General features: G+C 42.9%; 1 protein-coding gene across 1 annotated transcript in view; it reads left to right on the top strand.

Moving 5' to 3' along the window:
- DIS3L2 (DIS3 like 3'-5' exoribonuclease 2) overlaps positions 1-20,306 on the top strand; it is a gene marked incomplete at both ends in the record, with an annotated part of 327,839 nt that overhangs the window by 11,300 nt on the left and 296,233 nt on the right. Inside the window, one exon of the mRNA XM_080689222.1 lies at positions 5,525-5,626. Coding sequence (XP_080545348.1) covers positions 5,525-5,626 — 102 coding nt within the window. The remainder of the gene's footprint in view (positions 1-5,524; positions 5,627-20,306) is intronic.

The raw sequence follows: 20,306 nt of genomic DNA, 5'->3' as shown, positions 1-20,306 counted from the left end.
CTTACTCACTGGATTGACACTGACATATCGCATTATTCTGTGAATCTTGTTCTGTTCCCATGACAAAACAGCACATAGATTGACTCTGGTACTTGAGTTGTAGAATTGAGGGTCAGTGTGAGGTGGGAACTTAGCTGCAGGAGCAACTTGTCATACATTGGAGGTGAAGTTTACATGTGTGTTAATTCCAGAGTTTGCTCATCAGGTAAAGATCACATACAGGAATCATAAGAATCCTCCATGAGCATCTTGTGGAAGGGGCTTTGTTGGAGGTGGATAAGCCATCTCTCGAGTTCTTTGTAACCAGCATTTTCCTACATTAGAAATGGCTTTCTCCAGTGGCATTCCAGTGGGGGTGCTTGATTCCATCAGGATCCTTCGTGTGTGAAAGCGTAGATTGCTAAGCATGAGACCCACACTCCATGCAGCGGGGGTTCATCCTGGGGTGCACCTTTGAACCGAGGAGCAGATTTCACACCTCGTCTCCTGTGCGTGATAAGGGGAATTGCAGCATTTTGAAAAGTTAACTGCTGGCTTTTTCTCTTCCCTGTGTGCAGTCTTGAATTTCCATTAACCCTCTGTTAGGTGAGCACCTCTAACAAGTATGGGACCTGGGCTAAAATACAAAAGGAGGCACATATACCTCATATTGAAAAGTTATAAATCACACAGACTGTTAAGTAAAATAAGTTCCGTGACAAAGTATGTTCCTTGCCAAGTATACCATGTACCTGCGTTTGTTCAGATCTGGAATTCTCAGACCCCTGGGCTCCCATGCTGAAATGTGGAGAAGAGAGTTCTACCTCTTGTCTGCCCCTTCTCCTTTCCCAGGCCCGGCTCCTTGTCTTTTTGGCTCCCACAGATTCAGTGAGGGCGCTTGCGCGCAGTCTTGCGGCATCTTATGCGCCATGCTTAACCTCCATCCACACACCTTAGAAATACCTGCCCTTTAGTCTCTGCCAGGTGCACATGTTCCCATCACCAGGGCTTGCTGGTCACTCCCAGAGGCCACATTCATTTGACTTGGAATTTCTTGCCTGATGGGAAAGGGGGTGAGTTGGGCTTGGTTAGAATTCCCTGCAGGTTACATTAATATAATTAACTTTGCAAATGATGTGTGTCCTTGGTTTTGTCTGGCTTTTTAAAGGAAAGCTGGGAGGCAGATGCAAAAGTTAGTGGTATCTCACAAGCACACAGTTGTTCTCCTATTTGAAATTGTATTTCTGGCATGTCTTACTTACATATTTTTAGTCAGTTGCTTAGGATTGGCTTACTTTTATGCCCCTTTTATCTGACCCCTAATAGAATAGTAATATTGTCTCAAAGAGAGAAAAATAGTAAATAATTCACCTCTAGGTAATTAGGCTATAAAAGCTGCTATAAAGTCCTAATTGGATGTGACTATAGATATCCTAGTTATGGACAATGGAAGAGATCTACATTCTTGTTTTGTGAGTTTTTTGGTCTGTTCCAGTTTTCAGGGGGCACAGCAGAAAGCAGTGGAGGAAGGCAGTAGTAGAGGCAGTTGATTCCATGTGGAGAAGAAACTCTACAACCACGGTGGCCTGGGTTTCTGAGTGGGTGTAGGTCATTGCATGTCAAGCATGAATTTGTATGAACTGGAAAAATGCCCACAGGTATGCTAGGAAGCAAGTTGACAGGACCAGGGTCTGAATGTCACCTGCACTCTGCTCTAGCTGGAAGAAAAGGGACAGGAATAGATATTAAGGATGTGGCCTCTAGCCAGTCATAGCGGTGCACACTTATGATCCCAGCTACTCGGGAGAGTGAGACAGGAGGGTCACTGGTTTGAGGCCAGCTGTGACAATTTAGCAAGGCCCTATCTCAAAATGAAAAAATAAGAAGGGCTGGGATATAGCTCAGAGGCAGAACACTTGCACACCACGCAGAGATTCAGTCCTCAGACTGCACACGGGCACGGCCTGCGGCTCTGCCCTTTATTCCACCAAGTGTGTGTGTGGGGGGCACCAAATGGACACAGTACTCCAGGGATCACACGCCTTACTTGTAAGATGAAGCAGTGGATTAAATATTATACTTTTTTTTTACAACCTTCAAAATTCTAAAGTTTTTGGAGATAGAAAAAAGAGATTTTATTATTTAGGTTTTCTTATTGACTCTAAGGACGGGTATGAACTTATACAATGATGTCATTTGCTATGCCCAGATATCTACTTAACTTTAAAAGTAGACAGAGAACAGTGAATTGATGATCACTTTAAAATAAAACTTTGTTTTAAGAGAATTTGACTTGGGTTTACTGTAATTTCTTCTGATAGAAAATTGATTTTCAGTTCCTTATGACAGATTCAAAATACATTGGTTGAATCAGCTACATGTACCTGCTAGTCTCTTGGTGTCCTTAATAAAAGTAAAATACAGAGTGAGAATAAAACTATGTGACTTTTAAGCAAAGCAAGATAAAATGATATTATTAAGATGTCTTTTTATCCTATTGGGAATAGGATAAGGAAGAGAAATGGACCAGATGGAAAAGCCTGGCTTTTTTCCCCTTCTCCTTTTTTTATAAAACACAGTTTCTATTCTGAATTATACTGCTCCAAGAAGTTCTGTAGTTTTTTTATGGGCCTTGTCATGGGAGGCACCCTTTGTACAGCTGTGCAATTTATTTCTGGTCCAAAGGTAGCTATTCCGCCGATAGAGAGTGCTCTGACCATTGTGGCGCTTTTAGGTTGTCCTCCCCCATCCTCTCTTCTGAGTATTTAGATTATCACCAGATCTGTTGACATTTCCTCTATAGATGGTCTTTCCACTTTCCTTCTTCCTTTCTTTTTTGTCTTTCTCATAGATAGGACAAGTCTTCTGGCATGCAAATAAAGAGCTGAACTCTCTGGACTTAAAAACTAAATAAGAGGGATTATTTAAATCTTAATCTTCAGCAGTTCCCAAGCTTAGTATATTTATTTATTTATTTATTTATTTATTTAGCAATACTGAGGATGGAACTCAGGGGCATTCTATCTCCGAGCTACACCCCAAGCCCTATTTTTTATTCTTTATTTTTGAAACAGGGTCTCACTAAGTTTCAGAGGGCCTCACTGAGTAGCTGAGGCTGTCCACGAACTGCGATCCTCTTGCCTCAGCCTCCCAAATGCTGGGATTACAAGCGTGCACCACCATGCCTGGCTGTTTAGTGTCTTTCAATTAAAATAAGAGATGTGGCAATAGATCAGGCTTCTGAATGAATCAGGGAAGAGCTGAACAGCAAAGTGGAAGAGCTGAGCACCGATGGAATAGCTGAAGGTTTTATGTTGTCTGAAGTTTTTACTTAGCTGTGCTTTCCTTGTTTTCTTGGGATAGGGAACGGTAACACCCTCTCCTATCACCTCAGTCTCTGAGTTGAATAGCAAAGTGGATTTATTATCAAAGTGGATTTATTATCAAAGGGTGGTGATAGGTCTTATAAAGAGGCATTTCATTGCATATGTTTTGGCTCACAGGATGGGTTAGGATGACCTCCATAGCGCTCTTCATCCCAGGGAGGTCCACAGAGCATACTGTTGGATAGAGCGCAGAGGCGCAGTTGTGGTGAACAGCCACACTTCAGCCGCTCACTCTTTCCCAGCATCTCCTGACTTCTCTGAGAAGCTCTTCTTGGGGTCAGCTGCAGTCATTCTTCGGGGCTAAACTAACCTGGTAGCTATTGGTCAGGGACCAGGGCGGGGTCGGGTTTGGCAGATTGTAAGCCACAGCTGCCAGCTCCTAGCTAGATTGGAAATTGAACAGAAAATCTGTTCTAAAAGATCTCTAGTGGCTTGTAGTTGGAAATTATAAAAGTACTGTGCAGCAAAAATCACCTCCCCATTCTTTTTCTTGGTTTGGTGATTTTGGAACGCCAGTTTTAGCTGACTAGAATTTCATAGTAATCACCTGCTGGCCTTTGAATGTAGCTCTGTTAAGAAATCTAAGTGGGGTTCTTCCTGACCCTTTTGCTGTCACCTCCTATAAGGAAATGACATTTGACTTCTCTCTTACCCTCCGTAAAGCTGCCACAACATGACCTGTGGGATGACGAAAAGGATAAGAGCACGTGCTTGATGATACATTTTAAAAATATTTGATTTTCTCCTGGGACCCAATCCCAAAGGCCGGCTTTTCCGTAGCTGTTTTTTATATTGAAGTGATTTTGCAAAGTACTTTAGCTTATCAGGAAGACCCTGGCCCCTGTTAAGTTGGACGCCTGGGGCACTCCTGGGGCGCTCACTTCTCCTAGCGAGCGAGTGGGCTCTTCCTGAGTCTGTGATGGAGGATGAGGGCTGTGTACCTCAGGTCATGGTCTTGAGGCATGCACACCCTGCTCCAGTGAGTTGCATGTGATTTTGCTTTCTTTTCTCTTTGCACTCTCCTTACATCTGTAGGAACAACCAAGTCGTTGCCCTTGTTGCCTTCCTGGTGGGCAGCATGACTTCGGGGTTTCCTCCTAGACATCCCCAGGCCTGGAGCCAGCAGCTGCTCCCGCCCTTGGTTGGTGTTCTCAGGGATTATACACTGTCCTCTTTTCATCTCTTGCACACCTTCTTCCTGGATACTTAAAACATCCATTTAGTATAAAAGAGGTATCAGGAGGCTTTATTTAAAAACAAAGGGTGGGCTGGGCGTGGTGGCGCACGCTTGTCATCCCCGCACTTGGGAGGCAGAGACAGGAGGATCGCAAAGGTTCGAAGCCAGCCACGCGCGTGCTGGCTTAGGAGACCCTGTTTCCAAATAAAAATGTAAAAATAGGTCTGGGAGTGTAGCCCCTGTTTCCAAATAAAAATGTAAAAATAGGTCTGGGAGTGTAGCCCGGAGGTAGAAGGGCTTCCAGGAACCCCAGTACCACCAAAAAAAAAAAAAAAAAAAAAAAAAAAAATAAATAAATAAATAAATAAATAAAAAATAAAAACAAAGGGTGGAACCTAAGAATAACTAATTTCTTTCTCATTTCAGTTTGAAAACATAGTCTCAGTTTTTAGCTTCATGCCTTTTTATTTATTTGTCTGCTGTTGGTCAGCTCGTAGCAGATACTTTGTGAATTTGGTGGTTGTAAGCATTCTGCTAGCCCGCTCCTTTGTGTTCAGTATCTTTTCTTTTTGTTCTAAAGAGACTGAGTTCCTTTTAGAAAAGTGTGCGATTATATTACTAGTGTTCCTGTTAAGTTAGTGGAAAGATTATAGAGTCTAAAATTTTTAGCCGGGCGTGGTGGCACACGCTTGTAATCCCAGCGCTTGGGAGGCTGAGACAGAGGATTGCACAGGTGCAAAGCCGGCCTCAGCTACTTAGTGAGGTTCTCAGTAACTGAGTGAGACCCTGTTTCCAAATAAAATATAAAATAGGTCTGGGAGTATAGCCTGGAGGTAGAAAGCCCCTGGGTTCCACCCCCAGTACCACCAAAATAAATAAATAAATAAATAAATAAATAAATAAATAAATAAAACTTTTAAATCAAGGGAGTAATTTTTGGTTCCGAGCCTTAACTACTCCTTTATTTCTCTCTCCAACCTAGGATGGTGATCGGGACATTTTTATTGACGGGGTTGTTGCTCGAAATAGAGCATTAAATGGAGATCTGGTGGTTGTGAAGCTGCTACCCGAGGAGCAATGGAAGGTGAGTTGCATTTTGTTTTTCTAAGTATATTCTTCCTAGGGCCCTTTGCATTTCATGGTATACCAGTGAAGCGTCATAAGCCTGGGGAGTCACAGACCCCTCAGGCCCGTGGTAAATGGAGCTTTGCTTCTAAAGTAGGCTACTGAATGCTGGAGACTTAGAGGTCGCTGCCAGGCAGACATCTAATGTGAATTGCTGTTCTTGCCCCCCTCCAGTCTGTCTTCCTGTCACGTGTCTTGTGTTGGTTTCTGGTATTCTTTTGAGTAGAATAGCTGGCAGGCCAAAAGTCTGTGTTATTTCCTTGTGGCCTGTGCTGGGAGCTGGGGGAAGACAAAGCCTAGAGATGGTGCCTTATTCACATTTCTGCTGCTGGAACTGTAAAACCTGGGCAGCACATGTCTAGATCTGTTGGGCCTACTTTGGCGATTTAGTATCCCTTGGCAGATATGAAAACATCTGTTTTATAAAATGCACACGTTTTATAAAGCAGGGATTTAGTGGCAGAAGAAAATGTTTTTAATATGAGACTATTTGGGGCTTTAGCCTACAACTGTGTCTGTCAATTGAAAAGTAAGATGTGTTTTAGTTTTACCTAATTTTATTTTTAATATACTTTTATTGGTGTATTGTAATCATACGTCACAATGAAGTTCAGACTGATAGGACTAACATGCACACAGCACTTGGTGACCCCCCATTTCACCCCACTCTCTTCCTGTACATGATACTGAGATCGACGTTGATCACATCAGGTATGTACATAGTATTAATTGAAGTATTTCCTTCATCAAGGCTCACTCCCCACTCACCTGGCGATTGACTTGTGTTAAATAATAGTAAGGGTCAGAGACTGTAATAGTTCAGTTTCTTTGAACTGTTGAGTATAGATAGTGACTTCTGCATCTAAGTCTGAACTTGTCTTCATATCTTTTGCCTCATTGGTACTCAAGAATCTGGTGTCTTTTCAGTGAGGAGTGTCGTAGTGCAGTGACGAGTAGTGTGGATTTTAGGCGAGGCTACCGGGGTTTCAGTCTCATCTCTGCGTTCATCCGTATATCCTCTTGGGAGTGATACAACCACTCCGCTTCACATGTCCCTCCGGTAAAATGTGAGCAGCGCTAGCACTGCCTCAGCAGGCAGTCTCACTGCTGTAAACCAAAGAGCTGAACATACGCTTAGAGCAAGGAAGATTTATTTGCTCATGGGTTCCTTGGGGATCTTGGCTTCAATCCCTGTGAGGCAGGGATTGTGGATCTCGGGGCATGGCAGCGGGAAGCGGAGTGGGAGAGCACAAGGCTTTGCTCTCACATCATGGAGGCCAGGGGCAAGGGGAGAGCAGGATGAGGAGGGTCCAGGGCATCATCCCAAGGACACACCCCTAGGACCTCTCCGCTCCCAACAATGCCCCCTTGTTTTCATGGGGCCTGGGCACATTCCAAATCCAAACCTTTACAAGTACCCGCTTAGATGTTCATCACGAGGGTTAATTGAGACTGTGTAAAAATCATAGAGTGGTACCGAACAAAGAAATTAGGATGGTTAGCTTTTTCAGAAAGGATGTGATGTGAGTACCACCTTGTCTCAGAGCTTTTTTATTTGATAGGGCAAAGTAATTGAGTGCAGCTATAAGCTAGGAACCTGTCGTGTGCGGGGATCTTACTAATCTGGTTAGATATAGTTCTTGTACTCATAGAGCGTATAGTCTAGTGGAGAGCGCAGGTAGGTTGAGACAGATGGGAATCACTCTTACACAACTTAATTATAATTTAATTAGTGCTCTGAAGGTAAGTGCAGGGTTTTACTTATTTGGATTGAACCCAGGGGCACTCTGCCTCTGAGAAACACTTCCCCAACCCTTTTTATTTTTGAAACAAGTTGCCAAGGCTTGCCTTGGACTTGTGATTCTCCTGCCTTAGCCTCTTGATTACTGGGATTATAGACATGAGCCACCACCATGCCTGGCTAAGTGCAGGGTTTTATATGAGAGTGAATGTTCCTAGTCTAGTCCAGGTCTATCTTCCCAGCCCCACTCCCGGTTGCAGCTAATTGTGGATATAGGTCCCCTTTCCTTGAGTCCTTGATAGCACAGCTAAGGATCGGCACCTGGTCTTAGAAACATGAGTTAATTTAGGCCACTTTTTTCCCCTGAAGAGCATCACCTAGCACAGTGTTGTACAGGCCCAACAAAAGAGGAGGAGCACATTAGGGCCTTGTCAGACCAAAGGAAGCACTCCTGGAGGTAATTTAGAGGAGTAAAGAGGTAGTACTCTAGTGAATAAAACCAAAGAACAGTAACAAAGGTGGTGGGAATGGTGGGATAGGAAGAAAGAGAAGAATAATTAGTAAGTTGGGTGGGTTCATAGTGTGTTTTCTGTTACTATAACTGAATACTGCAAATTAGGTAATTATAAAGAAAAGATGTTTATTTCTAATACCTCTGGAGGCTGGGAAGTCCAAGTGTGAGTGGCTGCTTTTGGTGAGAGACTTCTTGCTGTGGTGGACTCCTGAGAATCCTGAGGTGGCTCAGGACATCTTGTAGTGAGACGGCAAGGCTGCTTACTTGGGTGTCTTCTGCTCATGGGGCTCTGTCTTCCTAGCTGCCTTTCAAGGGCCCTAGCTTCAAATACCATTAATCTATGGATTTTGGCAGGAAGATTCAGTGTGAATTTATCTTGGACTCTCGAGTGTCTAGAGCAGACCAGAGTGGGTAGGAAATGCCGACTGGCAGGAGAGTAGGGAAGGAGAGCAGAAGGCAGAGTGTTAGTTGGTTCCTGCATAGCAGACGAGTGGACTGTAGCGGGCACTGTGCAGTGATAGTCAATTAGGAGACTTGGACTGGGTTGTGGCACTGAAGATGGAGTGAAGGAGGGATGTATTTTGAAAGTAGAGCTCTTAGGAATTGAAGAATTTTTGTAGAGTTGAGTGGATGAAATAGAGGAATCAAGGGCAGTTTCTAAGATTTTGGTTTAAGCACAATGAGTAAATATGATGTCATTAATTGAAGTGGAGAACAGTGAGGAAGAACATGATTTGGTGTAAAAATTATTAGTTTTGCTTGGCATTGTAAGTTTTGTTTTCTTTTTAGAAGTCTTATTGAGAAAACATGGAGGCCTACATAGTTTCACTTACTTGTGAATTCTACTAAACATTTAAGGAAAAAATAATTCTGGTTTTACACAAATGCTTTAGGAAAATGCAAGAGGAAGAAACTCTTTTCAATTCATTCCATTAGGCCAGTGTGCTATAATAACAAAACGAAGGAGAGACATTGAAGAAAAAAAATATATGGACCACAAACATTGATGAAAAAGTATCCAATGAAGTATTAGCAAATAGAATCCAGCAACATAAAAAGGATACTACAATATCACCAATGGGGCTTATCCCAGGAATGCAAGGTTGGCTCAATATTTGAAAATTAATCATTGTACTAAAGTTGATATATTCAATCAAATACCACTTCAGGAGATGCAGAAAATGCATTTGACAAAATCCTGCAGGCATTCATGATTAAAAACCCACAGCTAATTAGTAATAGGTAAATTCCTTAAATTAATAAAAAACATAGGAGATACTTAGAACTATTATTCTTAGTGTTGAAAGACCTCATCTCCCTAAATTTGAGAATGAGGTAAGAATGTCTCTTCTTATCCCAGTACTGTATTGGAGATCATACCTAGTACACAAAGGTAATAGGAAAAAAAAAAACAGATTGAAAAGAAGGAAGTATATTATTTTTCAATATAGAAATTCCTAAGGAATCTATAAAACAAACAAAAAACTGCTGTATCTAATAATACATGAGTTTAGCGAGGTTACAGGACAAGGCTGATACAAAAATCATTTGTACTTCTATGTACTAGCAATGAAAAATTGGAAATTAAAATATTTCTAAGAGCTGGGCATATTGGTGCTATATTGATCCCAGTAATTAGGAGACAGAGACAGGAGGATTGCAGGTTTGAAACCAACTTCAGCAACTTAGTGAGACCCTGTGAGGAGTTGGGCATGGTGGTGCACACTTGTAATCTCAGCATTTTGGAGGCTGAGACAGGAGGATCCAGGTTTGCAGCCAGTTTCAGCTACTTAGGCCCTCTGCAACTCAGTGAGACCCTGTTTCAAAATAAAGAATGAAAAATAGAGCTGGGAGCATAGCTTGGAGGTAGAATGCCTCTGGGTTCCATCCCTGGTTCTTCAAAAAAAAAAAAAAAACAACAACAAACAAACAAACAAAGAAAAGGGCTGGAGATAATAGCTGTAAGGTAGAATGGCCCTAGAAAAATAATTTTTTTTCTTAAAGTACTCTTTATGTTGGGGTGATGGTGCACACTTGTAATCCCAGTACTTGGGGGCTGAGACTTGAGGATTACAAGTTCGAAGCCAGCTTCAGCTGCTTAGTGAGGTTTTCAGCAATTTAGTGAGACCCCATTTTCAAATAAAAAATAGGGCTGGAGGTATAGCCCAGAGGTAGAATGCCCCTAGGTCTCACCCCTAATACTGCACATACAACAAAACAAGACAAAACCCAGGATTAGCCAGTCTCAGAAAGCGAATGAGTATGTTTTCTCTCATCTGTGGAAGCTAGAGAGAAACTGGGTAACAAAAGGCACTTCAGATAAAGGAGGAGACTCCAGTGGAGGGATGGGGGACACTTAGAATAGAGGAGGAGACTCCAGTGGAGGGATGGGGGACACTTAGAATAAAGGAGGAGACTCCAGTGGAGGGATGGGGGACACTTAGAATAAAGGAGGAGACTCCAGTGGAGGGATGGGGGACACTTAGAATAGAGGAGGAGACTCCAGTGGAGGGATGGGGGACACTTAGAATAGAGGAGGAGACTCCAGTGGAGGGATGGGGGACACTTAGAATAGAGGAGGAGACTCCAGTGGAGGGATGGGGGACACTTAGAATAAAGGAGGAGACTCCAGTGGAGGGATGGGGGACACTTAGAATAAAGGAGGAGACTCCAGTGGAGGGATGGGGGACACTTAGAATAGAGGAGGAGACTCCAGTGGAGGGATGGGGGACACTTAGAATAGAGGAGGAGACTCCAGTGGAGGGATGGGGGACACTTAGAATAGAGGAGGAGACTCCAGTGGAGGGATGGGGGACACTTAGAATAGAGGAGGAGACTCCAGTGGAGGGATGGGGGACACTTAGAATAGAGGAGGAGACTCCAGTGGAGGGATGGGGGACACTTAGAATAAAGGAGGAGACTCCAGTGGAGGGATGGGGGACACTTAGAATAAAGGAGGGGACTCCAGTGGAGGGATGGGGGACACTTAGAATAGAGGAGGAGACTCCAGTGGAGGGATGGGGGACACTTAGAATAGAGGAGGAGACTCCAGTGGAGGGATGGGGGACACTTAGAATAGAGGAGGAGACTCCAGTGGAGGGATGGGGGACACTTAGAATAGAGGAGGAGACTCCAGTGGAGGGATGGGGGACACTTAGAATAGAGGAGGAGACTCCAGTGGAGGGATGGGGGACACTTAGAATAGAGGAGGAGACTCCAGTGGAGGGATGGGGGACACTTAGAATAAAGGAGGAGACTCCAGTGGAGGGATGGAGGGCACAGAGAGGGAGGTGGGGGAGACTTGATGAAGGAAACAGTATCAAATAATGCTATGTATTTAGACAAGATTATCCATTCCAATCTCAATAACATCCCCAGCACCACAAAAAGCACCATTTAGAAAAGGATAAAAAATAAAACATTTATTTATTTAGTTATTTAATTAATTAATTTATTTGGTGATACGGGGGTTCCTGGAAACCCTTCTACCTCTGAGCTACACTCCCAGACCTATTTTTTTTAAGTATCTTTTATTTGGAAACAGGGTCTCTTAAGCCAGCGAGGCTGGCTTCGAACCCGCGTGATCCTCCTGTCTCCGCGTCCCAAGCGCAGGGATTACGAGCGTAGGCCACCACGCCCGGCCTAAAAAATAAAATATTTAGAGATAAATTAGACAAAAATATATGTAGCCGGGCGTGGTGGCGCACGCTTGTAATCCCCGCGCTTGGGAGGCGGAGACAGGAGGATCGCGCGGGTTCGGAGCCAGCCTCGCTGGATTAAGAGACTCTGTTTCCACATAAAAATGTTAAAAAATATGTCTGGGAGTGTAGCCCGTGGGAGTGTTTCTCGGAGGTAGAAGGGCTTCCAGGAACCCCAGTACCACCATAAAAAAAAAAAGTAAAAATATGTATACTGAAACTATAAAACATTACTGAGAAAAAATTAAGAACTCAGTAAATGGTGAGAAATACCATGATCATCAGTTAGATTCAATATAGTTAAGATGCCAGTTCTACTCAGAATTATATATAGATTCAGTGTAATTTCCCCCAAATACTAGCAGTCTTCTTTATAGGAATTAATAAGCTAATTTTAAGATTTATATGGAGCTGCGGAGGACCTAGAAGAACCACAATGAAGAACTAATTAGAGGGGATAACTGCCAGATTTTAAGGCTTCTGTAACGCAGACGACGTGGTGTGAGCATTGAGGACACACAGATCAGTGGCACAGAAGAGAAAATCCAGAAATAGACCCACACATATGTGGTTAATATATTTTCTGCAAAAGTGCTAAGGTAATTCAATGAGAAAATGATACATTTTCAGCAAACGTTCTGTACTTGTTTGTGTAGCCATATGAAAATAAATGAACTCTGATCCTTCATGCTACATTTTGAATTAATTTGAAATATAGATCTAAATGTTTGTGTAAAAAGTATAAACTTTCTAAAAGAAAATATAGGAGGAAACTCAATAACATTAAATTTGGAAGATATTTAAGTATAAAAATATTGAAACAAGAAAAATCAGTAAATTTCACTTATCAAAATCATAAAATTTTGCATTTCAATAAACACTGTTGAACAAAAATGAAAAGGCAGGCCACAGATAAGGAGAAACTTTGCAAAACTTTTATCTAAGTACTTCTACCTAGAATATAAATAATTTTTTTAAATTTAATTTTTATTTTTTATAAGTGTAACATGCTGAGAGTGGTGTACATTTAGATTGTGCTTCATGTCCTTCCCCCTCCCTTTCCCTTCCCCCCTCCCAATAGAGAGTGCCCAGGTTAACCATGTTATATTTATACTATTACACATATTCGTATGTAGCTCCTCCATTGAACAACCTCAGCTTTCTTCCTCTCCTCTCCTTCCATTCTAGCTTTGCTAAGATTTCCCCTCCATCATCTGGAGTCCCTCTGGTATTCCCACTCCTCCCTAACTTGGGCATATTAGAGAAAACATATGTCCCTTCTCTTTCTGTGCTTGACTAATCTCATTTAACATAATGCTCTCCAGTTCCCTCCATCTTCTTGCAAATGCTATTATTTTATTCTTCTTTATAGCTGAATAGAATTCCATTGTGTGTATTTCCCATAATTTTGCAATCCATTCATCTGTTGATGGAGATCTAGGTTGGTTCCATATTTTGGCTATTACAAACTGTGCTGCTATGAACATGGGTATGCATATGTTAATGTAGTTCTCTGATGTCAACCCCTTTGGGAAGATACCCAGGAGTGGTATAGCTGGATCAAATGGTGGATCTATTCCCAGTTTTCTAAGGCATCTCCATACTGATCATAGTGGGTGAACTACTCTGCACTCCCACCAACAGTGTAAAAGAGTTCTTCTTTCCCCACATCCTTGCCAGCAATTGTTGTTGTTTGATTTTTTTTTGTTTGTTTGTTTGCCACTCTGATTGGGGTTAGATGGAATCTCAGTGTAGTTTTGATTTGCATCTCCCTGATGGCCAGTGATCTTTTCATGTATCTGTTGGCCATTTGTATCTCTTCTTTTGTGAAATGTCTATTCATTTCAGTTGCCCATTTCTTGATTGGGTTGTTTTGCTAGTGTAGAGTCTTTTGAGCTCTTTGTATATTCTGGATATTAGCCCCCTATCAGAGTGGTGGCTGGTAAAGATCTTCTGCCATCCTGTAGGCTTCCTCTTTAGGTTCTTGATGGTTTCCTTTGATGAGAAGATACTTAAGTTTGAAGAGATCCCACTTATTAATTCTTGCTTTAATTTCCTGCACTTTGGAGGTCTTATATAGAAAGCTACTTCCTGTGCCTATATGTTGGAGTGTAGATCCTATGCCTTTCTCTAATAACTTCACAGTCTCTGGTCTAATTTCTAAGTCTTTGATCCATCTCGAGTTGATTCCTGTGCCTGGTGAGAAGTAAGGATTCAGATCCAACTTTCTACAAATGGATAGCCAGCTCTCCCAGCACCATTTGTTGAAAAGGCTGTCTTTTCTCCAGCTGTCTTTTCTCCAGTTTGGCCCCTTTGTCAAAGATCAATTGACTATAGATGTGTGGGTTTGTTTCTGTATCTTCAAATATAAATAAATTTTTGAACTCATAATAACCCAGTTGTAAATATATTAAATGATTTGAACTTTCTAAAGAAGATATATGATAGAAAATAAATATATGAAAAGATGCTCAACATAGTAAGTAAATATGAATTAAAAGCACAAAACACTGTCATACATTATAGCAAATGCCTATAATTCCAGCCACTTAGGAGGCTGAAGTAGGAGGATCACAAGTTCTAGGCCAGCCTGGGCAACTTTGTGAGATCTTGACACAAAATAAAATAAAAAGGGCTGGGAATTTGGTCTAGTGGTAGAGTGCGTGCCTGGCAATGCGCAAGGCCCTGGGTTCAGTTCTCATTACCATCAATCAACCAACCAACCAATACCCCCTCCAGTACATCACTAGAAGAGCTAAAGTTAAATAACGGACTGCTTTTGTTCCTTCCTAGCCAGTCCCTGACTCTCAGCCCCTGGCAGTGATTCACCTGAGATTTTTTATACATATATATAAAAGTATATGTGCATATATGTATATATATGTGTGAATATAAAAGTATACTTAAATATACTTCTGTAAATATTTAGATATATATCTAAATGTACTTTTATTGGTGTATTGTGATTATGCATCCTCACGAGGTTCAGAGGGATAGGAACATACGTGAACATGGCACTTGGTGTTTCTCTGGGTAACAAACGCCTGTGTTAAGTTTTTAAAGTTCTTTTTATATTTTATAAGTTCTTTGTATATTCCATCAGAAGAGTAGCTGGCAAAGATCTTTTCCCATTCTGTAGGCTCTCTCTTTAGTCTCTTGAAGGTAATGAAAAAATCTTGTATCTATATAGCAGTATAAAATATATAGGCATATACATTTGTCAAAAATGTGCAGCTAAAATTTGTGAATTAAAGTATAAATACACGTTATCTTTAAAAATCAGAGTTGAACATAGCCAAAAGAGAAGAACAATTATGGTTGTTGAAACTGGGTGATGAGAATATTATTTTTCTGTTTTATTTATACATGTTTTAGATACTCTATAATAAAGTGGTATAAAATATAAATCAAGTCAAAATAAGACTCATCATTAATATTCTAGAATCTAAAGTGCTATAATATAAAGTAAAACATCACCTGTCTTAACCAAATATTTAATTTTGAGCTTATTTTAGAGATATAATATCTTATTTAAATAAGACATTAATTTATTTTAGTCAATAAAGAGAGCAAAAATTCTGTAATCAAACCAGATTACTATATTTTATATTAAAAGAGCATAAAATGACTGACCCTAACCAGTGTTGGCAAAGGTATGGACCAACTGGGACTCTCATACACTGCTGGTAGTACAAATGCTATCATTACTTTGAAAGTATTCAGCAGTTTCTTGACAAGTTAAGCATACACCTAATATATGAGCAGCCATTCCATCCTTGGGTATTTAGTGAAATAAAAGCATTTGTCTACATAAAGTCTTATATGTGAATGTCCATTTCAGATTTATTTATTTTATATTTTATTTTATTTTGATGTTGGGGATTGAGCCCAGGAACATTTGCCTCAGAATTACAACCCCAGTCCTTTTTAAAAAAAGTTTTTGTTTGGAAACAGAGTCTCACCATGCTGCCGAGATGTCCTTGAACCTGTGATCCTCCTGTCTCAGCCTCCCAAGTGTGCACCACCACGCTCTCCCTTTCTCCTTTCCCTCTGCCCCTCACCCCCCCTCCTTCCCTCCTCATCCTTTCTTTATTTTGTACTGAGAATGGAACCCAGGGGCCTTCTAACTCTAGGCTACATCCTCGTACCTGTTTTATTTCTTATTTAGAAACAGGATCTTGCTGAGTTCCTGAGAGCCTCACTAAGTTGCCGAGGCTGGCCTCGATCTTGCAATCCTTCTGTCTCTGCCTTCCAAGTACTGAGATACAAGTGTGCGCCACTGCGCCTGGCTCAGCTTTGTTTATTTTCATTGGTGCGTTGTAGTCATACATCTTACTGTCAGCTTTATTTTTAATAGCCCCAAAGTGGAAACAGTGTAAATCCTCTTCAGTATGTGAATGGTTAAGCCAGTTTTGGTATATTCATTCAGTCAGTTCAGCAATGAAAAGCAAATGATTGTCACATGCCGCCACATGAACGAATCTCAAAGTAATTATGGTGGGTGACAGAAGCCAACGAAAAAAAGGATGCAGTTGCTGTGCCTCCATTTATGTAAAACTCTAGAATCACCAACTAATTAATAGTGACGGAAGGCAAATCAGCGATTATGTGGAGCGAGGGTAGAAGAGGTGGGCTATCAAGGGCCCAAGAAGGCTCTGGGGTGATGTGTGTGTTCACGGTCTTGATGGGGTTGTTTCATAATTGTGCATATAAGTGAGGACTCACACTTCCTGCACTTGAAATGCACACAGTTTATTGTATACTAAGTTTACCTCCTAAGTCTATAATAAAAATACTGAAAAGAAACAAAGTTGTTTGCACAAATGAGTCTGAAGTTCCAAGGAGAGATGGGAGCTAGAGGTGCCCCTTTGGGAGTCATCAGCATGTACGTGGTGTTTAGAGTGACATTAGTGGATGGGGTCACCTGGAACCATAGCTGAACAAGGAAAGAGAGCTGGGTACCGTGCTCTTGGCACGCCAACATTTAGAGGTCAGGGAGAGGAGCGCAGAGCTGAGCCCCTGCCCCGGCCTCCCCTGGAGAAGAGTCGGGCAGTCTGAGGTGGGTGGAGGCCCAGCGGCACGGAGCCCAGGCTAGGTGCTCAGGGCGGGCGCGCGCTCGGATCTAGAGGGCATTTTTTGGATGCACCTTATTTGTTCCTTCAGACTGTCTTGGCTGGCTGGCAAGAGGAAGCTTCCTGGAAAGAGTCACCATGCCCTCAGCCAAAGCCAGAAAGAGGAGGGTGTTTAGGGGCATCTGTCCTCAGGAGTAAGAGAGGAGCCCAGCCCCAGGAGGGCAGAGCTGGGACTGTTGACGGGAGAGCCTGCCTGTGTGAGCTGTGATGCTTCCCGTGCAGTATTTCCACATTTCCTCGTGGTGAAAACTGGCTTTTCAGTCAGAAGCAAACCTCTTGGCAGCGGGAGTAGAAGAGATGGGCTATCGAGGGCTCAAGAAGGCTCTTAGGGTGACGTAAGTGTTCTTTTCTTTTTTTTTTTTTGCAGGTCTGGGGTTGGAACCCAGGGGCATTTGACCTCTGAGCTACATTTCCTGCCCTATTTTTTTTTTCTTTATTTTGAAACCGGGTCTCACTGAGTTGTAGAGGGCCTCACTAAGTAGCTGAGGCTGTCCATGAACCGCGATCCTCCAGGTCTCAGCCTCCCAAATGCTGGGATTACAAGCGTGCGCCACCACACCCGGCTCAGTGTTCATTGCTTGATGGGATTGTCCTCTGGGCTCCAATCTGAATCTCTCACTAGCCAGTCTTGAGGTGAGGAATACTTCAGTGCCTAGTGTGGACGGGGGGATCTTTTCAATCTATAGGAAGATAGGCCCTGAATCTTGGGTGCTAGGTGTGAGCCCCAGACGTGGTGTTAGAGCTTACACATCGAACAGTTTCTGTGCCAGGCTGTGGTGGTGCGTGCCTGTGACCCCAGCTACTTGGGAGACTCAGAAGGATGAACACAAATTTGAGATCAGCTTGGGCAACTTAGCAGCACACTATCCTGAATAAAGAAGGCTGGTAGAGAGCTCAGTAGTAGCGGATAGCTGGCTTCAGTGCCTAGTACTGCAAAAGGGAGGAACGAAAGCCTCAGGCTTTGAAGTGCCAAAGGTGTGTACGTCAGCGTGAGTCAGAGGGAGCTGGGGCCCTCAGCTTTGGAGGGCCAGACGCCGTCAGGAGGCAGAGCAGTTACTTTATGTGTGGGAGTGGGTGTAGCCCTGGGCTTTCTGGGCAGGTGGGCAAGGGCACTAGAAGAACTGGATAAAATACAAGTTCTCCTGTAGTAGAAATTGTGTATGTCTAACAAGTTCCAGGCAACGTTGACTCTGCCAGTCCAGGAGCCATACTTTTAGTAACAAGGCTTACTATGTGGGCAAGAGTGAAAGGCCACTGGACTCTGGGACTGACAGGAAGGTAGTCTAAAGGAGGGGGAGAAGGAAGACTGAGGCTCAGTAATAGAAATGCTGCCATGGGCTCTGTGACTATACGTGAATATACCAACATCAGTCTCGGTGCTCTGTATTGGGATGGGGGGAAATGGGACGGTGGGGGGCACCGAGTGCTGTGTGCATGTATGTCACTGTAAACGTGGCTTACGTTATGATGTGAGACTACAGTGCACCAATGAAAGCACACACACAAAGAAACCTGGGGCTTACTGGCCCCTGGGTATGGGCTCCGGTTGGTAAGACGATAGTTGAATGAGAAACATGGACCTTAGCAGTTGTGGCTGGCCCACCAAGTTCCCCTAAGAGACTAGATCTGGTGCCCTGTCCCTAGTGATAACACCTAATAAGGAAAGACTGGCCCAGACACAGAAAAAGGCCTCCCCTGGTAAGGACCCCCCTTGGATTGCTGGTAAGGGGGCAGCACAGGGGAAATGACTGCTGAGGGGCTGCCTTGATGTGTGCATGGGCCTCATCCCTTTCCTGAAGATTTCAGATGTGGGGGGTACCCCATGTGCCTGTGTCTGTGGGCTCCCAAGGGTCTTTGTGGTGGCTGCATGAGAATGGCCTCATTAGGTATGTTGCTTAGACCTCATTAGTTAATCTCACAGCTTCCATTCTGAGGGGGCAGCTCTGTTGCCTGTAGCCCACCTGTGGCAGTTATTGGTGACAGGGTCAAACTAGGGAGAAGAGAATATTCAGACTGTCATCAAGAATCTCTGCCATGTAGAAAATAAACATCTCAGAGCATACTGGCCAATTGTCTTACAGGTTTGTTAGTACAAAAGCATATTGTTGTCAACGGGCTCTGGTCAGTGGTGTCTCAAACGCAGATTAATTGGATTATTCATCTTTGCTTCTCTGTGCTTGTGTGTGCGCCCCTTTTGGGCATGTCAACTGCAGGGCCTCTGGGTTTTTGGAAAAACAACAGTTCTTTTAGTTTTAGTAGTAAATAGTCAATTTATTTCACAGCATGTTTTTTGGCAAAGTAGATAGCTATAAAAATATCAAGCTGTGAGGCAATAATAAAAAATAATTTGCTCTTATGTAACAATTTTAATTTCAGAATTCTTACACATTTTTAGTATATATTTTACAGATAGCTAATGAAGGGTAGTTGAAGGGCAAATGATCGTTTCTTCTTTTTTCCAGTTGGGAAACTAAAATACGATCAGAGTGAGTGCTATTCTGAAGACTCGAAGTGTTTGAATCCAGATCTCTTGTCTTGTAGCTAAGTGCTCTTTCCTGGGATTTCAAGGTGGGGCCATGGTCCCCGTTGGCTGGGACACTGGTTCCCTTTCTGCCTGGAGCAGTGCAGGGCACCCAGTGGCTTCCGTCTCCCACTTGTCCTGCCTCGTGTAGGCCCTGGAGATCCAGACAGCACGGGCCGGGCTTTGCCCTTAGGGAGCAAGGGATGGGTGCAGTTAGGGTCAGGTCTGCAGGGTGGGCACAGAAGTACATGTGTGATGTGGCACCAGATGAATTGGTGAAAGTTATGTAGAGGAGGCTGCACATGAACTAAGGTGTGAAGGAGAGGGCGGGGAGGGAGAGAGAGAGAAAGAGGTGTATTTTTGGGGGGATGAGAATGTTTTGGACTGAGAATGATTTGGCAAGAGGGCATTGTGAAAATGTCAGGTTTCGGGGAGGAATGTGTGATGGAAGCGGTCTCTCTGCCACGCCACTGGCTGATGCTACAGCCACCTCTCAACTCTCGCAGTGGGAAGGCCAGGAGGCATTCTCTGCTGTTCTGATTGTGTCTATTTGCTCCTCACCCTGCGTCTTCTCTTCTCTTCCCTGTCCTTTTCCTTCCTTCCTTTGAAGCGAATTTCTCATAACCACTACATAGCCTTGTCCTTTTCTTTTTGACCACAGCAAGTGTATCATCTTATTTCCTTCTCTTAATACTCCAGTAAAGTACACTAAGATAAGTGTGTCTAAGCCTTGTGGGTACTGATGATGATTGCTAAGTCCTGGGGCTCACTGTGTACCAGGTACGGTGCTTGGTGCTTTGTTCCGTTCTGCAGCTGTCTCTAGCCTGCTTTTGTGAATGAGGATACCAGGGCTTAGCTGAAACATCTTGCTCAATTTGAACAGTATATATATAACTAGGGAGTGACAGAGCTAGAATTCAATTTCAAATCTCCTAATATGATGATCTAGGTAATTAGAAAAAATTACCTAGAATTCAGTGGTTGTATCATAGGACTGGGGCTGTATGATAGCTTTTCAGGGTGTTGTGGAGGC

Source organism: Muscardinus avellanarius, assembly GCF_963383645.1.
Source record: "Muscardinus avellanarius genome assembly, chromosome: 2".
NCBI lineage: Eukaryota > Metazoa > Chordata > Mammalia > Rodentia > Gliridae > Muscardinus > Muscardinus avellanarius.
This window is presented reverse-complemented; position numbering and strand designations above follow the sequence as displayed.